This window comes from Saccopteryx leptura, chromosome 7 (genome assembly GCF_036850995.1).
Source record: "Saccopteryx leptura isolate mSacLep1 chromosome 7, mSacLep1_pri_phased_curated, whole genome shotgun sequence".
In the NCBI taxonomy this organism is placed as follows: Eukaryota; Metazoa; Chordata; class Mammalia; order Chiroptera; family Emballonuridae; genus Saccopteryx; species Saccopteryx leptura.
In genome coordinates, this window is record NC_089509.1 from 43,531,261 (window position 1) to 43,551,769 (window position 20,509).

A 20,509-nucleotide genomic window follows, 5' to 3' on the forward strand; every position below is an offset into this window, starting at 1 on the left:
GAAGCAAAGTAACATTAGCTGCCAAAAACTGGAAACACCTGGTGAATGGATAAACGGTGATAAGCCATATCGAGGACCAATACTCAGAATTTAAAAGGAACAAATTATTAATACACATAATAACATAGCTAGCTCTCAAATGCATTATGCTAAGTGAAAAGAACCTGACTCAATAGGACACATACTGTACAGTTACACTCACTTGACATTCTAGAATAGGCAAAACTATTGACAGAGGCTAGAGGTGGATGAGAGTCTGACTATAAAGGGACATTGCAGGATTTTTGAAGGATGATGGAACAGGCTATATGTTCATTGTGATGGTGCTGACATCATGCATTTGTCAAAATTCATAGAATCGTACACTTATAAGGGTGACTTTACTGTATATAACATATCTTAAAGACACTTGTAAGGCCTATAGCCATCGCCATGGCCATGCAGGTTCACATTGTTGTCAGGCAGACAGGAAAGAAACTGTGGAGCCAGAAAATGGTGGGCCATTCTGTTTATTAAAGTCTTGTAATGGCAGACGAATAAACAGGCAGAGAAGACCGCTTCCCTCTCACTCAGGGCTCCCAAGCCCCTCAGTACTCCAGACTCACTGGACTCATTCTCCAGACTCCCCAGGCTCACAGCCCCCACCAGCCTCAGCACTTGCCAGCAAAACTGGCTGGACAGAAATACCTCTTCCCTGGCAAAGAATACCAAACAATCACCCCTCCCCATGGAGGCAGGAAATCGGTAATTTGCAATCTGCCGCCCTGAGGGTAGGCACCCATAGCCTTCCATAGACAATGCACACAGGGCGCTGCCCCAATACAACTGAGCGAACCTAAAAAACCCTTGTTACAAACTTGTTTGCCCAACATTTTAAACATTTTGGAAAACAGAACTTCATTAAAATAAGGAAATTTTGTTCATTCAGAAAATCAAATAGAAAAAAATGGACAGAAGACTAGAGTGGACATTTCACAAAAGAGGATATCCAAATTGCCAATGTACATATAAAAAACTGCTCAGTATTTTATTCGAAATGCAAATAAAAACCGTAATGAGGTACTGCTACACATCCACCAGATCCGTTGAAATGGAAGATTGGCAGTACCACTGTTGGTGAGGATGTGGAGCAACTGAAACTGGTCGCAAATTTCTATAATCACTCTGAAAAACTGTCAGTATTTACTAAAGCTAACCACACCTGATTCTTATAATTCAGCAATTATACTCCCAAGTATTTATTCAATAGAAATGAGTGCAAGAGTGAAATAAACCAGTCAGAGAAAGACAAATACCATATGTTCTCATATGTGGAATCTAATGAACAAATTAAACTGATGAACAAAACAGAAAAACAGGTATGGATAGACTGACAGCTTTCAGAGGGGAGGGGAGAAAGAGAGTGGATGAAAGAAGCTGAAGGGATTAGCCAAAACACATACATACATAACAAGTGGTGGGATTCAAAGAATTTAACAACCAGTTCTCTGCCCTAATGACTGTTTTAAGCATAAAAAATATATATATAACAAAAGATAGTTTATTATTTCATGCATTTAATACTTAAATAGTGTTGGGCAGATAAAATATATTATGCTCACTTTGTTAAAGATGGCGCTGCCCAAGTGAGGCCGTCGCCCAGGTGATATTAATGTGTGTTGGGGGCAGGCGGTGGGCAGGCAGAATCCTTGTAGCCTGGGGCTTGGTTTTGGGATTAAACCTTTCCCACCCTTTTTGATGTGGGGTGGTACAATCCAATCATGCCTCAGAGAAGTGACTTTGTATTAGAGACTTCCCTATTTTGTATATTGGATTAAAGGTTTTGAATCTACACTATAAAATAGGGGCAGAACGGGAGCTTGCTCTCTTGGTTTCTGAGCTTATCATTAGAGGAGAGAGCAGAGCAGAGAGCAGAAAGAGGCCATGTGGTCAGGAGAAGCAGCCAAGATGGCGGAGTGCTGAGTGAGATGCCAGTTTGTGTAGTTTGTGTAGAGAGAAGGAAGGAGATGGGGAACTGAGGAGAATAAGGCTGTTAATGTGTGTTGGGGGCAGGCAGTGGGCAGGAAACCTTTGATTCTAGGAAATTCAGATAAGTCAGTGGCTTTGTGAGCACTGAATGTGAGTGGGTTTTGGAGCCCAGTGTGTATTTTTACTTGCCCGCCGGGTGCAAGCTAGAATTAAAGAAAATGGCCTATCAGTTTTTGGCTCCATTGTTTCTTTACCGACTGTCCGAATCCAATGTGAACCTGCATGGGCCAGGAGGCTGCTATGAGAGTGGCCCTGGCTGCTGGCTTTACAAATAGGAAAAATAAAAGTACCCAAAACTAGGTTATGTTATAAAAGTTTCAAAATATTAATAAAAAATATTAAATAGTACCTGAAAAAAAAAAACAATAAAACTGTTATTTAAGGTATTTCCATATTGCTTTTTGATTGGTGTCCTCACTTGCAATTTTTTTTTTTACCTGTGGACAGAGTGAACATTACTACGGGTGCTTAGAATACACTATTGTGCACATGAACGTTAAAAGAAAGTAAGGAGACCAAAAAAACTGCTTTTTCAGAGAGACACATCCAGCAGGCTTGAAAATGGGCACTCCGAGGGGATTCATGGCCGAATTGAAGGAAATCCAGCATGGCCAGAACCCAGCCAGGCGAGGAGTGCTCTGCAGGTGTCATTGTAAGGCCAAGACACAAATACAAATGGAGGCTCACATACCACCAACATGGAAGAAGCTCCAAACACGCACCTCGTTAAAGCATGTGCAGCATGAACAGTTGGAGGCTGTCTTTAGCCACACGATGTTTCCAGATAAAAATCTCCAGAAGGAACTTGCTTTGAAACTCAACCTACCGGAGTCAACAATAAAGACTTGGTTCGGGAACCGACGAGTCAAAATGAAGAAGCAGCAGCAGCAGCAGCTACTATTAAAGCGACCAAATCAGATTCTTCCAGCCAAGAATGTGCCCACCTCACCGACAACATCAACCAGTCCTTATTCTTATTTTCCTATTGTTTCAGATTTCTATAGCTCCCTTCCACCTCAGCCCTTAGGCCCTTCAAGCTTGGCATGGGACTCTGTCATCACTGAGAGTCCCACAAGTGATGTCCACATGCAAGACCCTCAGTTGGAGAGACTGGTGGCCACCGTTCCTACTTTGTTCCCTGATGCCTATGACATAGAGCAAATCATGGAACTGTACAGTTTTCCTGATGAGGATGAAACCTCCAACTCATTCCACTCTCTAGATCAGTATCTCTCACCCACAGGTCCCAGCTAGAAAGAAAAGGGTTCTTCTCTTAGTATCTTTGCTGATGCAACTTTAGGTTTATCATTTAGGCAAACCTCACTCAGTATGACAAGCTGAGGCCTTTCAGCCTACAGTCTAAGAAACAGCTTGGAGGCCTTGGCTGGGTAGCTCAGTTGGTTGGAGTATTGCCCTGATATGCCAAGGTTACAGGTTTGATTCCTGGTCAGGGCATATACAAGAATCAACTAATGAATGCATAAATAAGCGAAACAAATCAATCGCTCTCTCTCTTTCCTATCCCTCTCTAAAATCAATTTTTAAAAAATTAAGTAAGAACCTGGAATTCCAGAACCACTATAGTATGTTAGACTTTGGATTTCTCTGATAAAAGTACTAATAAATACCAAATTGTACAAAAAAAAAAAAAAAAGTAAGGAATGTAAATTTGTGATTTCTACATTGGGCAGCTGCCCAAGTGCCCACTTTAGAAGCCTGATTATGAGTGCCATTTTAACAACTGGTTCACCCAACTCAACAAATAATTAGGTGTTGGTTCTACCGAACCAGTGCAAACTGGCTGAATCCCACCCCTGTATATAAAACACAAACACAGACAACAATCTGGTGATACACAGAGCGAAAGGGGATGGAGGCTCGGTAGAGGCAGCCACAAGGGGGGGAATATAGAGGCAGCCACAAAGGGGGGAACAGGGATGAAAGAGACTTTGCTTGGGGCTGAGATGGCATGATGTAGGTGTGGGTGTAGAAGGCGTTTTACAGAGTTGTATACTTGAAACCTGTATGGTTTTGCAAACCAGTGTCATATTAATACTAAATAAATAAATGAAATGAAATGAGTACAAGGGGACATAAATAAATAAAATCAGAAATAAAAGAGAAGTAACAACTGACACCAAAGAAATGCAAAAGATTATTTTTAAAATATTATGTAAAATGATAGCCAAAAAATTGGACAATCTGGACAAAATGGATAAATTCCTAGAAATATACAATCTTCCAAAAATGGATCAGGAGGAATCAGAGAATCTGAATTGACAGATTACAACTAATGAAATTGAAGCGGTAATTAAAAAACTCCCAACAAACAAAAGTTCTGAACTGCATGGCTTCACAGGTGAATTTTACCAAACAGTCAAAGAAGAACTAACACTTTTCAAATTATTCCAAAAAAAATTCAAGAAGAAAGAAGACTCCCAAGCTTATTTTACAAAGGCATGATTATCCTATCCTAACTTCAAAACCAGGTACACTACAAAGAAAATTATAGGCCAATATCCCTAATAAACATAGATGCAAAAATCTTCAACAAAATAATAGCAAATCAAATTCAGTAATACAGTAAAAAAGTTCATATGCCCTGATTAAGTGGGATAAAGGTTGGAACAATAGCCGCAAATCAATAACATAATACAGCACATAAGCACAATGAAGGATAAAAATTATATGATCAAGAGCGTCGGCCTGGCGTGCAGAAGTCCCGGGTTCGATTCCCGGCCAGGGCACATAGGAGAAGCGCCCATTTGCTTCTCCACTCCCCCCCCTCCTTCCTCTCTGTCTCTCTCTTCCCCTCCCGCAGCCAAGGCTCCATTGGAGCAAAGATGGCCTGGGTGCTGGGGATGGCTCCTTGGCCCCTGCCCCAGGCGCTAGAGTGGTTCTGGTCAGGGCAGAGCGACGCCCTGGAGGGGCAGAGCATCGCCCCCTGGTGGGCAGAGCGTTGCCCCTGGTGGGCGTGCCGGGTGGATCCCGGTCGGGCGCATGCGGGAGTCTGTCTGACTGTCTCTCCCCGTTTCCAGCTTCAGAAGAAAAAAAAAAAAAATTATATGATCATATCAATAGATGCAGAAAAAGCTTTTGACAAAATTCAGCACCCATTTTTGATAAAAACTCTCAACAAAGTTTGAACAGAGGGAACCCATCTCGACAATTTAAAGGTCATATATAACAAACCCATAGCCAGCATAAAACTCAATGGGGAAAATATGTGTTTCCCTTAAAATAAGGGACAAGACAGGGATATTCACTTTCACCACTCTTATTCAGTTCTAGCCACAGCAAACAGAGAAGAAATGAAAGGTATCTAAGTTGGAGAGGAAGAAGTAAAACTGTCGTTATTTGCAGATGACATGACACTGTGTCTAGAGAACCCTAAAGATTCCACCAAAAAACTACTAGAACTGATAAATGAACTCAATAAAGTAACATGATACAAAATAAATATTCAGAAATTGTTAGAAACTAAAGAAAATATAAAAAATGGAAGCATATATCATACAGACAGGAAGAATTAACATTATTATTTTAAATGACCAAATTACCCAAAACAATCTATAGATGCAATGCAATTCTTATCAAACTACCAATGGCATATTTCACAGAACTAGAACAAATGATTCAAAAATTTTTATGAAACCACAGAAGACCCCCAAATAGCTTCAGCAATCTTGAGAAAGAACAAAGTTGGAGGTACCACACTACCTAATATCAAACTATACTACAAGGCCATAGTAATCAAAACAGCATGGGACTGATATAAAAACAGATGTATAGATCATCAGAACAGTATAGAGAGCACAGAAAAAAACTCACATCTATATGGTCAATTAATATTTGACAAGGAGGCAAGAACATACAATGGGGTAAAGAGTGCCTATTCAGCCTGACCAGGCACTAGTGCAGTGGATAGAGCATTGACCTGCAATGCTAAGAACCAGTTTTGAAACCTGAGGTCACTAGCTTGAGCATGGGCTCATTTGGCTTGAGCATGGGATCACCAGTTTCAGCATGGGGTAGCTTGCTTGAGAGTAGGGTCACTGGCTTGAACATGGGATCATAGATATGATCTAATGGTTGCTGTCTTAAGCCCAAGGTCCCTGGCTTGAGCAAGGGGTCACTGGCTCAGCTAGAGCTCCCCTCCATCCCCACTCCCAGTCAAGGCCCATATGAGAAAGCAACCAATGAACAACTAAGTGCTGCAACTATGAGTTGATGCTTCTTATCTCTCTCCCTTCCTGTCTGTCTGTCCCTCTCTCTTGCTAAAAATATAAATTAAAATGAATTAAAAAAAAAAAAAAAGACTATCTAGCCTGACCAGGCAGTGGTGCAATGGATAGAGCATAGGACTGGGATGCAGAGGACCCAGGTTCGAAACCCCAAGGTTGCCGGATTGAGCACGGGCTCATCTAGCTTGAGCATGAGCTCACCAACCTGAGTGCAGGTTGCTGGCTTGAGTGTGGGATCATAGACATGACCCCATGATCGCTGGCTTGAGCCCAAGGTCACTGGCTTGAGCAAGGGGTCACTCACGCTGCTGTAGCTCCCCAGTCAAGGCGTTTATGAGCAAGCAATCAATGAACAGCTAAGGAGCCACAATGAAGAATTGATGCTTCTCATCTCTTTTCCTTCCTATCTATCTGTCCCTTTCTGTCCCTCTCTCTGTCTCTGTCACAAAAAAATAAAATAAAAATGACTGTCTATTCAATAAATAGTATTCAAAAAATTGGACAGATATGTGCAAAAGAAAAATGAGACTAACTTCTTATACCATACACAAGAATAAACTCAAGTCTGACTTGTGGTGGTGCAGTGGATAAAGGCATTGACCTGGAACACTGAGGTCACTGGTTCAAAACCCTGTACTTGTCTGGTCAAGGCACATATGGGAGTTGAAGCTTCCTGCTCCTTCCCTGTTTCTCTCTCTCTCTCTCTCTCCTCTCTAAAATGCATAAATAAATTTTAAAATTAAAAAAAGAATAAACTCAAAATAAATTAAAAACTTAAATGTTAGACTCCAAACCATAAAAATCCTAGAAGAAAACATAGGCATTAAAATCTCAGACATTTCTCATAGTGATATTTTTGCTGCAATATTGACTCAGGCAAGGGAAACAAAAGGAAAAAATAAATAAATGGGACTACATCAAACTAATGAGTTTTTGCACAGCAAACAAAACCATCAACAAAATGAAAAGACAACCCACCAAGGGGGAGACATATTTGCCAATGACACATCTGATAAGAAGTTGATATTTAAAATTTATTAAAGACTCAACACTACAAGAACAAACAATCCAATCTAAAAATGGGCTGAGCTGGTGTGTGGAAGTCCTAGGTTTGATTCCGGGCCAGCGCACACAGGAAAAGTTCCCATCTGCTTCTCCACTCTTCCCCCTCTCCTTTCACTCTGTCTCTCTCTTCCCCTCCTGCAGCCAAGGCTCCATTGGAGCAAAGGTGGCCTAGATGCCGAGAATGGCTCCGTGGCCTCCGCCTCAGGCACTAGAATGGCTCTGGTTGCAATGGAGCAATGCCCCCAGATGGGCAGAGCATCGCCCACGAGTGGGCTTGCTGGGTGGATTCCAGTTGGGTGTATGCGAGAATCTGTCTCTGCCTCCCTGCTTCTCACTTCAGAAAAATACAAAAAAGAAAATAAATAAAAAATAAAATTAAAGTGTCTGAACAGACACTTCTAAAGAGAACATAGAGGTGGCCAGTAGACATGAAAAAATGCTCAATATCACTAGTGGTCAGAGAAATGAAAATCAAAACTGCAACGAGCTATAACCTCACACATGTCAGCATGGTTATCATCAATAAGTAAACAAACAAGAAATGCTGGTGAGGTTGTATAGAAAAGGGAACCTTCATGCAGTGTTGGTGGGAATGCAGATTTGTGTAGCCATTATGAAATACAGTATAAAGGGTTCTCAAAAAATTAAAAACAAAACTGCCTTATGATCCAGTGATTCTACTTTTGGGTGTAAGTTCAAAGAAACCTAAAATACTAATTTGAAAGAATATATACAGCTCTATGTTCATTGCAGCCTTATTTTACAATAGCCAAGCTATGGAAGCAGCCCAAGTGCCCTTCAATAGATAAGAGGATAAAAAAGTTGTGGTACATTTACACAATGGAATATTACTTGGCCATAAAAAAGAAGGAAATCTTACCTTTTGAGACAGCATAGATGGACCTAGAGACTATTATGCTAAGTAAAATAAGTCAGTCAGAGAAAGACAAAAACCATTTGATTTCACTTTTATGTGGAATCTAAAGAGCAAAATAAATGATAAAACAAAATTGAAACAGACTCAGACACAGAAAACAGAATGCTAGTTGCCAGAGAGGAGGGAGTGTAGGAGATCAGGTAAAAGAGGTGATAGAATTAAGAAGTATAAATTGATAGTTACAAAACAGTCACAAGGATATAAAGTACAACATAGGAAATATAGTCAATAATATTGTATTAACTATATGTATGGTGCCAGGTGGGTACTAAAAATATTAGGTAGAAAACTTTGTAAAGTATATAATTATTTAACAACAATGTTGTACACCTGAAACTAATAGAAATTAGTATTGAATGCAAACTGTTATAAAAAATTTTTAAAAATGAATATATATGTTCACCAAAAGACATGTTCCAGAATGTACACAATACCATTTATTACTTCAGAAAAATACAAAAAAGAAAATAAATAAAAAATAAAATTAAAATGGGCTGGGGAGCTGAACAGACACTTCTAAAGAGAACATAGAGGTGGCCAGTAGACATGAAAAAATGCTAAATATCACTAGTGGTCAGAGAAATGACCTTATGATGTTCTCTTTAGAAGTGTCATTTTTTTCCATTATAGCAAAACACCAGAAATAATGCAAATTTTCTTTAACAAGAGAATATATCAATTGTGGTATATGTATACAATGAAATACTACCCAGCAATATAGAAGAACCAATAATTGCAACATACATTAAAGTTGAAACTTAAAGATGTGATGAGCAAAATAATAACAAGAAAGAGTATACGCTGGATAATTTGATGTCTATGAAATTCATGAGTAAGCAAAACTTATTTATGGTGATAAATTCAGAATAGTGGATATGAGTAGGAGTAGTATACACTAAAAAGAGGCATGAGGGAGCCTTCTGAGCTGTAGGAAATGTTCTATATCTTGATCTCGGTAGTATTTCTATGGGGTAATACCTACTTGTAAAACATTCAATAGCACACTTATATTCTGTGCACACTACTGCATGTATGTTTATTTCAGTGCAATACAATAAAAAGAAAATATTACATACAGCATAGCTCAAGGGCTAAAGATAGTGTGTGCAAAATGAATACAAACTGACTAGGAGTAAATAAGGACATGTCTTGGCCCTGACCCCTGTGTGTTTCTCATCAGCCACAAATGGAGAAGGAAACACCCATTCGTTCGGTAGCTCATGGTAAATCAGACTTGATGCAACTCCTATTCTTTTTAGGTCCCAAGCTTATGCAATGGAAAAAGAAATATCTTTTTGCTTAAAAAAAAAAAAAGAGAGATGCAGAGCAGGCATTTTTCCTCTAGTGTTTTAAAATAGGGACATTTGTTTTTATATGCTATTAATTGTTGTAGCATAATGTCTATGGATTATTTTTTTTCTATCAAGAGAATAAAACTTCTTGTTGCACCATCATCCTCCCACCATGTCTTCTATCAATAGATCAAGATTTGTGCACTTTACTGTGTGCATGCTATACCTCAATACAGTTTGTTTTTAACGGCCCTGCCAACACGCCCAGAGAGGCCGCTCCCCATGGGGCCTCCAGAACTCATGCACCCGTGACCAGTCTGGGGAATGCAGATACTCCCAACACAGAAGCCTCTTTTGTTTGCAGCTCTGCCACTGAGGCAGCACGTCTGTATTTCCCTGTGAGCATCAGACCGCAGTCTTCCAGCTTCCAACTCCAGGGTTTACCCACTAAACTCTCCAAGCCATCCTGGAGGCCCCTCCCTGTGTCTGAGGAGGAAGAACCCCCACCCATCTCCTCACTCTTTCACGTTGAGGACTCGCACACAGCCCATCAAGGTCTCCCAACATCTCTCTTCACAGAGCCTCTTTCCTCTCCATAGCTTGACCTGTTCTTACATCTTCAATGTGAATGAGAGGTTCATGAGTCTTTGAACCAGCACAGACATTTACATTACAATTACACTCTGCATTTTTATCTAGCACCTCACTCTGGTGCAGCATCTGTGGCTTGGGGTTGGCTACCCCTGATCAGGACTTTAATATTACCTCTTGTTGTTACAGTAACTTCAGGTGGAAACATATAAAATTGTTGACTGCTGACTATTTTGACCTAAAAAAAGGCAATTATATATGGTTGGAACTAACAATTTCATTCAAAATAGGCTTTTTAGAAAAACTGAACTTTAGGTTGGATTTTAAGAAAAGGGAAAAGTGGATTCTTAAATGAATATCCAGGCAAATACTGAAATGCCTTCTGCAAAGCATCTCACCTTGGCTTTCAGATCAGCACAAAATTTCTGTTGTTTTTTCCTGTCCTTAGCCAACTTCTTCTCCGTTTCATGAGTTGCATAGGCCTCAGCAAGTGTCAGCACAGCCTTCTGGATGTAGCCTCTCCTATTCTTATGCCAATTTGATATTATGATCTTTCGCTGCTCCCTGGCAAAGCGATATTGGTCACAATGTTTCTCATGTACAACCTGAAAAGATAACAGATGGTTGTAATTACACTTATAATGAAAGTGGACTTATGCCTTATGTCATTGTTACAAAAATGAATAAAAGGAATTATAACAACTGATTTTTAAAAACTGGGAACAGCCTGACCAGGGAGTGTTGCAGTGGATACTGCATCGGCCTGGGATGCAGAAGACCCAGATTCAAAACCCTGAGGTTGTTGGCTTGAGCACAGACGCATCCGGCTTGGGCATGGGATCGTAGATATGACCCCTTTGTCGCTGACTTGAGCAAGGGATCACTGGCTCGGCTGGAGCCCCCATCAAGGCACATATGAGAAAGCAATCAATGAACAACTAAGGTGCCACAACTATGAGTGATGCTTCTCATCTTTCTCTCTCTCTCTCTCTCTCTTTCTCTCTCTCTCTCTCTCTCTCACTAAAAAAGAATAAAAAATAAAAACTGGAAACAAATATCTTTTCTTTTTTTTCTTTTCTTACAGAGGGAGTCAGAGAGAGGGCTAGATAGGGACAGAGAGACAGGAACAGAGAGAAATGAGAAGCATCAATCATCAGTTTTTCGTTGCAGCACCTTAGTTGTTCATTGATTGCTTTCTCATGTGCCTTGACCACAGGCCTTCAGCAGACCGAGTAACCCCTTGCTTGAGCCAGCAACCTTGGGTCCAAGCTGGTGAGCTTTGCTCAAACCAGATGAGCCCACGCTCAAGCTGGTGACCTCAGGGGTCTAGAACCTGGGTCCTCCGCATCCCAGTCCGACGCTCTATCCACTGCACCACTGCCTGGTCAGGCAACAAATATCTTAATAGTTAATACAGCAACCAGACCAGGTTCCAGTCCCAGAGTTCTCAGGCTGTGGCTAACCGGTGACTGAGGACGAATCATTTACTGTTTTAAAGTCCATAGTTTCCTTGTATAGGTTAGAGTCAGACCAGGTTACTTCCACTTCTATGTGGCAATGAATCTATAAGCAGAAAGCATTATTTCCCCTACATATAATTTCAAAACAAAACAAAAAACTCCATGTTTAAATTAGTTTTAGTTGTTTTGTTTTTGTTTAGTTGTTTTGTTTTATAGATAAGGACAGACAGGAACAGAGAGAGATAAGAAGCATCAATCATTAGTTTTTCATTGTGACACCTTAGTTGTTCATTGATTGATTTCTCATATACTTTAAGTATTCTTAACAATTAGTTTAAATTATTCAATTTGACATGTGCTAATAAACATAAAAAGTTGTTACAATAATCATGAAAATTCAGTTTGCTTTTGATTACTGAAATGTAAGAAGTTAAGATATTTTAACTTGAAGTAACTATAGCAGTGACCTTAGCCTTCCCGTCCCACACTCCTGAGGGGTACGGCACTACCACATCAGTACCGGAAGTTTCTATTGGCTGTGAGTCCCAGCCAGGGAAGAACTCAAGCTCAAGGGGAGGAGAAAGAATGGAGACAGCCTGAGTAGCTGGAAACATCTGTTGGTGCTTCAGAAAGGCTCATTATATAAAAGTGTGTCTCCTGATATGGAGAGTCTCTGACCTAAATAATTCTTTATTTCGCCAGTATAGACCATGTTTCTCAATTTGATACATTATGTAACCTCTAAATGTTATGAAAAAAGGAGGTAGCGAGCAAGATAAGGTTGGCCCTACCTCAAACAATAATTTAGGTATGGTTAATTACGTCCATGATGAAACAGGCTATGGCTTCACTTAAACCAAACATCAGCTTCTAAAATCTGTTCTGTAAACTTTTTAGCTTTGTTCCCAAAAGCCAAAAATATACTTAAAACCTGCCAAACTTTAGTAAAGGAAGCATACATCATGCAGAAATGCATACTAATCAACCCAATGTAAGAAGTAAATGTAAAAAGCTTTACTACATAAATAGTAGGCAAATATAAAAGTCTACAAAGAGAAAAAATGACAGCTGGTCACAGAAGCAACTATATTCAACAGGGAATGAAAAGAAAGATCTAATTTAATAAATTAAGATTTTTTAAAAATTCTGGAGTGAATTATTTATAACAGCATGTTTTTTTTATGTAACAGTTATCTGCTATTTATAGGTCAGAATTAAAGGAAATAATTATTGGGTGGGAAGGTAAGGGAGAGGATAGATGATGCTCATACCAGCTGTGCGGCCTTTGCTTCAATTTCTTCATCTGGAAAATAAGGATAACAAAGGTACTTCCCTCATCTACTGTTATGCCTGTTACAGGAGTTTGTTTACACATGACTGACATAAGGTAAACTCTATACACATGTTACAGTTATTGTCACTTGCTTAGTGACAAAAACGCAGATTATATCATATTTTATAACATGGCCAATGTAAAAGTTGAGACTATGCATGTTTGCTTACATATATATTTTAAGGTTAGTTATTTTGAAATTAATTGGTGACATGGTAACTTTTGTTTTCTTGTTTTGTCAACAAAAAAATGAAACAATAAGTTTCCAGGCCCTTCTCAGGGAAACTTGAGTCATAACTGAATTTGAGGCATTTGTGTTTTAGAGCCATTTAGAGGGATCAAGTGGATTTGTGATGGTGGGGACGATGTAGGTAAGACCCAGCCCCAAGGCAAGCGTTGGCTTCCCCATGACTAGAAGGACTGAGGCGTGGCAGCTCTTTGGATGAAGAAGCAGGCGTTCCACTTTCAGGTGAAACCCAGAGAAGAAAATACTTCGGATGGTTGGCAGGTCAATGTATAGACACCGGAAGGGAAGGTCGAATCGGAGCAGAGCAATCCAGGCAGCCACCGTGAAGGTCTCTGGGACAAGTAGGCACGGAAGAGTAAATGTGGCCAGTGGGGTCACTCACCTTCTGATGGACTGTGCAAACTTGAAAAATGACAGATTTTCAACCTATAACCCTATTATTTTCTAGAATTAGGAAAAACTACATTTTAGAGCACCATTTAAAATATATATATATATTACTCAAAAATTATGGACCATGGAAACAATTTAACTAGCCAGTACTCACCAAAGCATGCCTAGATTTGTGAGGAAAATATCTTTGCAACATGTCCAGATACAGAGTCCTCCTGCCACACAGATCTCCAGGATACTGATCCAAAACAGCCTGGTAAATCCAGTGGTCTTCCCCACTTAACTGGAAGTTTCTGGAAGCAACAAAATTATCGCTACAAATTGTTAAGCAATCATGGAGTTTGAGGGACCTCAAATTGTTCAAGCAAATGATGAGGATTACATAAAATGAAGTCCTTTTTTCATCTAACACATTAGCCAAATTAAATGTCTGCTATTAAAAAGGTTCTAAATTCTAATACAGTTAATTGGTTCTTTCAATCCTTTATTTGGTCTTTCTACAAGTTCCAGGAATACTTCGAAGAAGTTTGACAATAAGACATAGCATTTTAAAAATATTTATTCTATCTTGTTTATATATTTAAAATAATTACCAATAAATAAAAAATTTTAAATACTGAGAAAGAAATGATTAAACATATAGATTAAAAAGAAATTTTGCTTATTCATTGAAATTCCTATTTCTAGATTGGAGGAAAATACAAATGTACACAGTTAAATGAACAATTACACAGAGGAAACTAAGGCCTAAGGCAGGGGTCCCCAAACTTTTTACACAGGGGGCCAGTTCACTGTCCCTCAGACCATTGGAGGGCCAGACTATAAAAAAAACTATGAACAAATCCCTATGCACACTGCACAGATCTTATTTTAAAGTAAAAAAAACAAAACGGGAACAAATATAATATTTAAAATAAAGAATAAGTAAATTTAAATCAACCAACTGACTAGTATTTCAATGGGAACTATGCACCTCTCACTGACCACCAATGAAAAAGGTGCCCCTTCCGGAAGTGCGGCGGGGGCTGGATAAATGGCCTCAGGGGGCCGCATGTGGCCCGCGGGCTGTAGTTTGGAGACCCCTGGCCTAAGGAATGCACTTCATTTAAGCTTGGACTCTAAAAGCAAGTCTAAAATTATTTTTCACTTTATCTTCTCCACATCCAGCTTTCTGGGGGTAACAGTAGACATTGGCAATAAAAAGATAACCAATTGTATTAAATTTCAGATCACTAAAGAATCATTTGTAAAAAGCATCCTTTCAAGTCACATTAGTAGTAATAAACCCGCCATGTTCCAAAATGCCTCTTTCACTTCAGAACACTCTCAGACACTGATCTGGTTTGTCTTCCTGTGTAAAGTACAATTGACCCTTAAACAACACCTGGCCCAGTCAAAACTCCAGTTATAGCCTTTGACTCCACTGTCAGTTTTTTTGCAGTGGCAGATTCAACCAATTGGACCTCCAAAACACTATTTTTAATCTGATTGCTGGAAATATGCAGCTGAGAAACCACAGTTGGGAATGTAAAAATATGGTTGGTTGAATTCACAAATACAAAACTGCAGATTGTAAGACCCAGTTGTATTTACTGAAAAAAAAAATCCTCATATAAGTGGACCAACAAAGTTCAAACCCCTGTTGTTTCAAGGGTCAACTGGTATAAACAAAGCCCTATGCAGAGTGAAAAGATTGCAATATCAGCTTGAAGTCTAAACTGAATTAATTTCTCTTTATTATTCGGAGATTATTTGCATATTATTTCTCTTTAATAAATTGGAATAATCAAACACAAATGCAATCAGAGGAAATGTTATTAGCAACAAATATTTCTTTTGTTCCAGATGAAGACTTACTATTGCTTATTCCTTCTGTATCAATGGTCTTTTACTTTAAAGTTAACTGTACAATACAATTAAAAAAATTTTCAGCTTGACCAGGCAGTGGCAGAGTGAATAGAGTGTCAGACTGGGACATTGAGGACTCAGGTTTAAAAACCTGAGGTCACTCGCTTGAGTATGGGCTCATCTTGCTTGAGCGCAGGTTCACCAGCTTGAGCCAAGGGGTTGTAAGCTTGACCAAGGATCATAGACATGACCCTATGGTTGTTGGCCTGAGCCCAAGGTCGCTGGCTTAAGCAAGGTGTCACTGGCTCAGCTGGAGTCCCCCAGTCAAGGCACAAATGACAAAGCAATCAATGAACAACTAATGTGATGCACCTATGAGTTGATGCTTCTCATCTCTCTCCTTTCCTATCTTTCTCTCTCTTGCTTAAAAATAATAATAATAATAATAATAATAATAATAATAATAATAATAAACTCTTTAAGTCAGTAATACTAATGGGAATTCCACTGTCTTCACACAAGTTTACATAGCTTCTGTAAAGCATTTCTTTATCCTGGTAAGTAGTAAGAGAGAAAAAAAATTCTTTTTTTCTTCTCTATAATGGGAAGATAAAGAGGATAAGAGGTACTCTACCAGGAAGAAGGATACTCTATAGTTCTTCAGTGTGAAAAAAAATATGTTGCTGAGAAAGAATTTGAGATTGTTGTAAAGTAGCGTACCTTAATTCTGCAGGTTTACGTAGAGACACCAAGGCAGAATACAGGAGAATTTTTAGAAGGAGATTTATTAATAAGCTGGCTGCATATGACTTACACAGGGTATAGCTAACCCAAATCGTGTGTCCCAAAAATAGTCTTGTAGCTAGTTATATAGACTTGATCACATATAGGTTGAGGGAAAAGGAGGGGGAGCATGATATAATAATTAATTATTAACAAGCTTATAACATTTGTCTATAGGATATATAAAAAACATTCCTACATATTAAAACTAACAAGGTAACACAATAGTGATGTCATTTAACATATCAAAGACATTCACAAATCTTTTAGTGTCTACCTCCCATTCCTTCGTCAGGTATATGTTACTCTCAGTACTCCAGGAAGAGAGGAAGAGTTAAAATCAGTGTAGGATATGTAAATATTGTCTCTTATTGAAAGGGAAAGGAAGTTCTTCTGATAACCTTTAGTCCAGGGGTAGTCAACCTTTTTATACCTTATGAGGGGATTCCCCTTTCAAACAATAACATCTGCACCTCTCTCTCCCCTCCTTGCCGCCTTCCATACACCAAGAAGAGTCTTCAGGAAAGAAAATGCCATGTTAAATGTTGACTTATTCTTTACATTAGTCTTTTATATTCATTTTATATTAATTTCTTATTATTTTTAGTATTAAACACTACATTTATTCTCTATAAAATGTGTTTTTGGTATGTATTTTGGAGTGTCTAGAACAGGGGTAGTCAACCTTTTTATACCTACCGCCCACTTTTAGTATCTCTTTTTTTTTTTTTTTTTTTAATTTTTTTTAATTTACTCATTTTTAGAAAGGAGAGAGAGGCAGAGAGAGAGAGAGAGAGAGGAGGAGCAGGAAGCATCAACTCTCATATGTGCCTTGACCTGGCAAGCCCAGGGTTTCGAACCGGCAACCTCAGTGTTTCCAGGTCGACGCTTTATCCACTGCACCACCACAGGTCAGGCATAGTATCTCTGTTAGTAGTAAAATTTTCTAACCGCCCACCAGTTCCACAGTAATGGCGATTTATAAAGTAGGGAAGTGACTTTACTTTATAAAATTTATAAAGCAGAGTTACAGCAAGTGAAAGCATATAATAATAATAATTACTTACCAAGTACTTTATGTCAGATTTCGCTAAGTTTGGCAGAATAAATCTTTATAAAACAACTTACTATAGTTAAATCTATCTTTTTATTTATACTTTGGTTGCTTTGCTACCTCCCACCATGAAAGCTGGAACACCCACTAGTGGGTGGTAGGGACCAGGTTGACTACCATTGCTTTATTCTTTCAGAGAACTATAGTTAAACTAAATGACCCAGTTGTCCTTGTAAGCCAGGAAGCTTCCACATCCTTCTCCCTCCATTTTTTAAAGAAAGAAGGGGGCAAGAAGCCTGACTTTTCTTCTTTAAAATGGCATTGCCAATACTAAGTTTTACAGTTCTTTGGCACCTTACCACAAGATGAGTTCATTTATTGAACACCTTGAGTGTACTTCTCTGTCTGAATCAGTTAGGCATGTATAGACAGTCAAAGGCTTCTGCAAATAAAGCATTTCAAATAGGGGTAGTAAGCCTGGAGAAAGGTTTGTCTGAATGTACTTGGCATTGGCAACACCCTCCAGTCTTCAAGAGCAATATCTCTGGTCCTCTCTCAAGAAACTCATTTTCATTCATTATAACTTAAATACATTTTAGTAGCAGAGTTTGCCACATAAACGACACCACAGGCACAACAATGAATAAACCTAAAGTCCATGTCCTCATTATTGTTTTTAAACTGTTTCTGTAAGCAAAGGGACTGGAACAAGGTTTGAATTTCCACCTTTATTTGATTAAAAATGTGGATGGGTGGGTGTGAGAATGTGTGCTAGGGGAAGGGAGTGACAGAATCTCAGTTCAGTAATCTTTTTGTTTTCTTAAATTGTCATTCATCTGCATAATGGATGCTGTTGAAATCAAAACAGATAACCTTTATTAGCTAGAATTCCCATTACCAAGATAATTCACAGATGCATGTTGTTTCTGTGGAGAATTGCTGAGCCATTTGGGAACTGCCTCAAGCAGGTGGCTACTCTCCTACACGTTTTCAAGAGCTAACCATAACAAATGATAGATTAGTTGATGGAGGGCAGGGAGGGGACCAAAGTACAGCCCACTAGCCTCAAGATACTGTTTGTGTCCAGTTTTACTGTGGGAGCAAACTACAGCTCATTCCCACTGAGATCTCCTCCTTGCATAAATATTTCTCCTCCTCCATCTTGCTTCCCTCACCACTCTTCTCCGGAGAGCACTGCCCAACAAATAAATCGCCTGTTACCACATCTGTCTCAGCATTGCTTCTACTGAACCCAACCTAAAATAATCTACAAGCAATCTTACCCATAATTTTCAAAAATAGTTTAAATCCTTTGGTAAATGAAGTACTTCTAAGCTCATTGTTTTTATGGTCTCTCATCTTGAATGGTGGTGCAAGATTTTTCCCAAAGAGAAAGTGCAAATAGCAAACATTTATAAAAATGCTTTTCAAAGAAAAGGACGCATTAAGCAGTGTACGTTACTATAAATAAATACAGTAGTGGAGAATTTATGGCACTTAGTGCATTTTTATACATTGCATGAATGTATTAATTACATGCCATTTTAGTGAAAATACTAAAACCACTTAAATGTATGAAATGATAATAAAACATTAAAACCAAATATGTCGTAACCAATGATCACATCTATTTTGCTCTTCTTATTGATTTTAGAAACTTCACATCTCAACAGCTTTTTCCAATTACCACAATTACACAAATTACAAGTCATTTTTCTAGTATATGTGAAATAAAAACATCTCAAAAGAAATCATATAGAAACACTCACAATATTATTATTTTTAGAGTGTTTATAGCAGTTTCCACAGCCGCAGGCTTAAATCTTGAGGTAAATATTCACATCAGCAATACTAATGGCACAGTCATACATCTCCATTAGGATGCTGTTTGTGAGGAAGAAAACTCCCACTACTATATATAGTCTGAGTCTTCTGAATGGTAAAATTCTAAGAGGAGTATAAAGCCAGAAGCCAGGGCCATGGCAACTATCACAGCTGCCTCCTGGCCCATGCAGGTTCGCATTGGATTCGGACAGTCGGTAAAGAAACAACGAAGCCAAAAACTGATAGGCCATTTTCTTTAATTCTAGCTTGCACCCGGTGGGTAAGTAAAAATCTACACACTGGGCTCCAAAACCCACTCACATTCAGTGCTCACAAAGCCACTGACTTATCCGAGTTTCCTAGAATCAAAGGTTTCTAGCTCACCAGCCTTATTCTCCTCAGTTCCCCATCTCTTTCCTTATCCCAGATACAAATTCTACACAAACTGGCATCTCACTCAGCACTCCGCCATCTTGGCTGCTTCTCCTGGCCACATGGCCTCTTTCTGCTCTCTGCTCTGCTCTCTCTGCTCTCTCATGCTAATCATCCCAGGAACCAAGAGCGCAAGCTCCCATTTTATAGTGTAGAAATCCAAACCCTTAATCCAATATACAAAATAGGGAAGTCTCTAATACAAAGTCACCCTCTGAGGCATGATAGGATTGTACCAACCCACATCAAAAATGGGTGGGAAAGGCTTAATCCCAAAACCAAGCCCCAGGCTACAAGGATTCTCAACACACATTAATATCACCTGGGCAACGGCCTCTTTAACAAAGTGAGCATAATACATTTTATCTGCCCAACAAGAAGTATTCAAACATAATGGCCTCTTCATAATAACAAAGTAGTCATTGCTAATTTAGCCTCTAAAATAAAATCAAATTTAACATATCAACATATCTAAATTAAAATCTGGACACTTATCTTTCCTAATCAAACTTTTATCTTCCAATTATACAGAAAAATCTATACAAAATAGTTTAGATATATAAAATAACGAGGGGTTAGCTTTTACCTTTCAAAGTTCTGGTTTAATTTAACTGCTTTGCTGGTGATTATGATGACAGAATGAGCTAAATTTCACAGATATTGAAAAATATTTTGACCACTTATCTCCTTTCTAAATTTAGAAAAAAAGACTATAATTTTTTTAAAAAGTTAAAGAAGAGTTTAAAATTATCTTAAACTTTTGCAAATTTTACAATATCTTAAGACAGAAGATCTTTAGCAGGTCTCCACAATTTCTGTTCTTCTTGTCCATCCAATTTTTCTAATTTAAATTGTTTCGTAGTTCTTCTCTTTAAAAGAGCACTGTTGGTCAAATAAGTTTGTAAATATGATATATATGTTTGCTCACTTATAGTTTGCATTGGGTGTGGGGGACAGGCTGTAAGCAGGCAGGGTCAT

The 20,509-nt window shown here is 38.7% G+C and overlaps 1 protein-coding gene and 1 pseudogene across 2 annotated transcripts in view; one reads left to right on the forward strand and one right to left on the reverse strand.

Annotated features, from left to right (window-relative positions):
* CCDC148 (coiled-coil domain containing 148) overlaps positions 1 to 20,509 on the reverse strand; it is a 303,811-nt gene that overhangs the window by 158,357 nt on the left and 124,945 nt on the right. For both annotated transcript variants that reach the window (XM_066345458.1, XM_066345457.1), the window contains 2 exons: positions 13,745 to 13,883; positions 10,556 to 10,762 (listed from right to left, as the gene is read on the reverse strand). In XM_066345458.1, the coding sequence (XP_066201555.1) occupies positions 10,556 to 10,762; positions 13,745 to 13,883 (346 nt within the window). The remainder of the gene's footprint in view (positions 1 to 10,555; positions 10,763 to 13,744; positions 13,884 to 20,509) is intronic.
* LOC136378668 (arginine-fifty homeobox-like) lies at positions 2,611 to 3,369 on the forward strand (annotated as a pseudogene).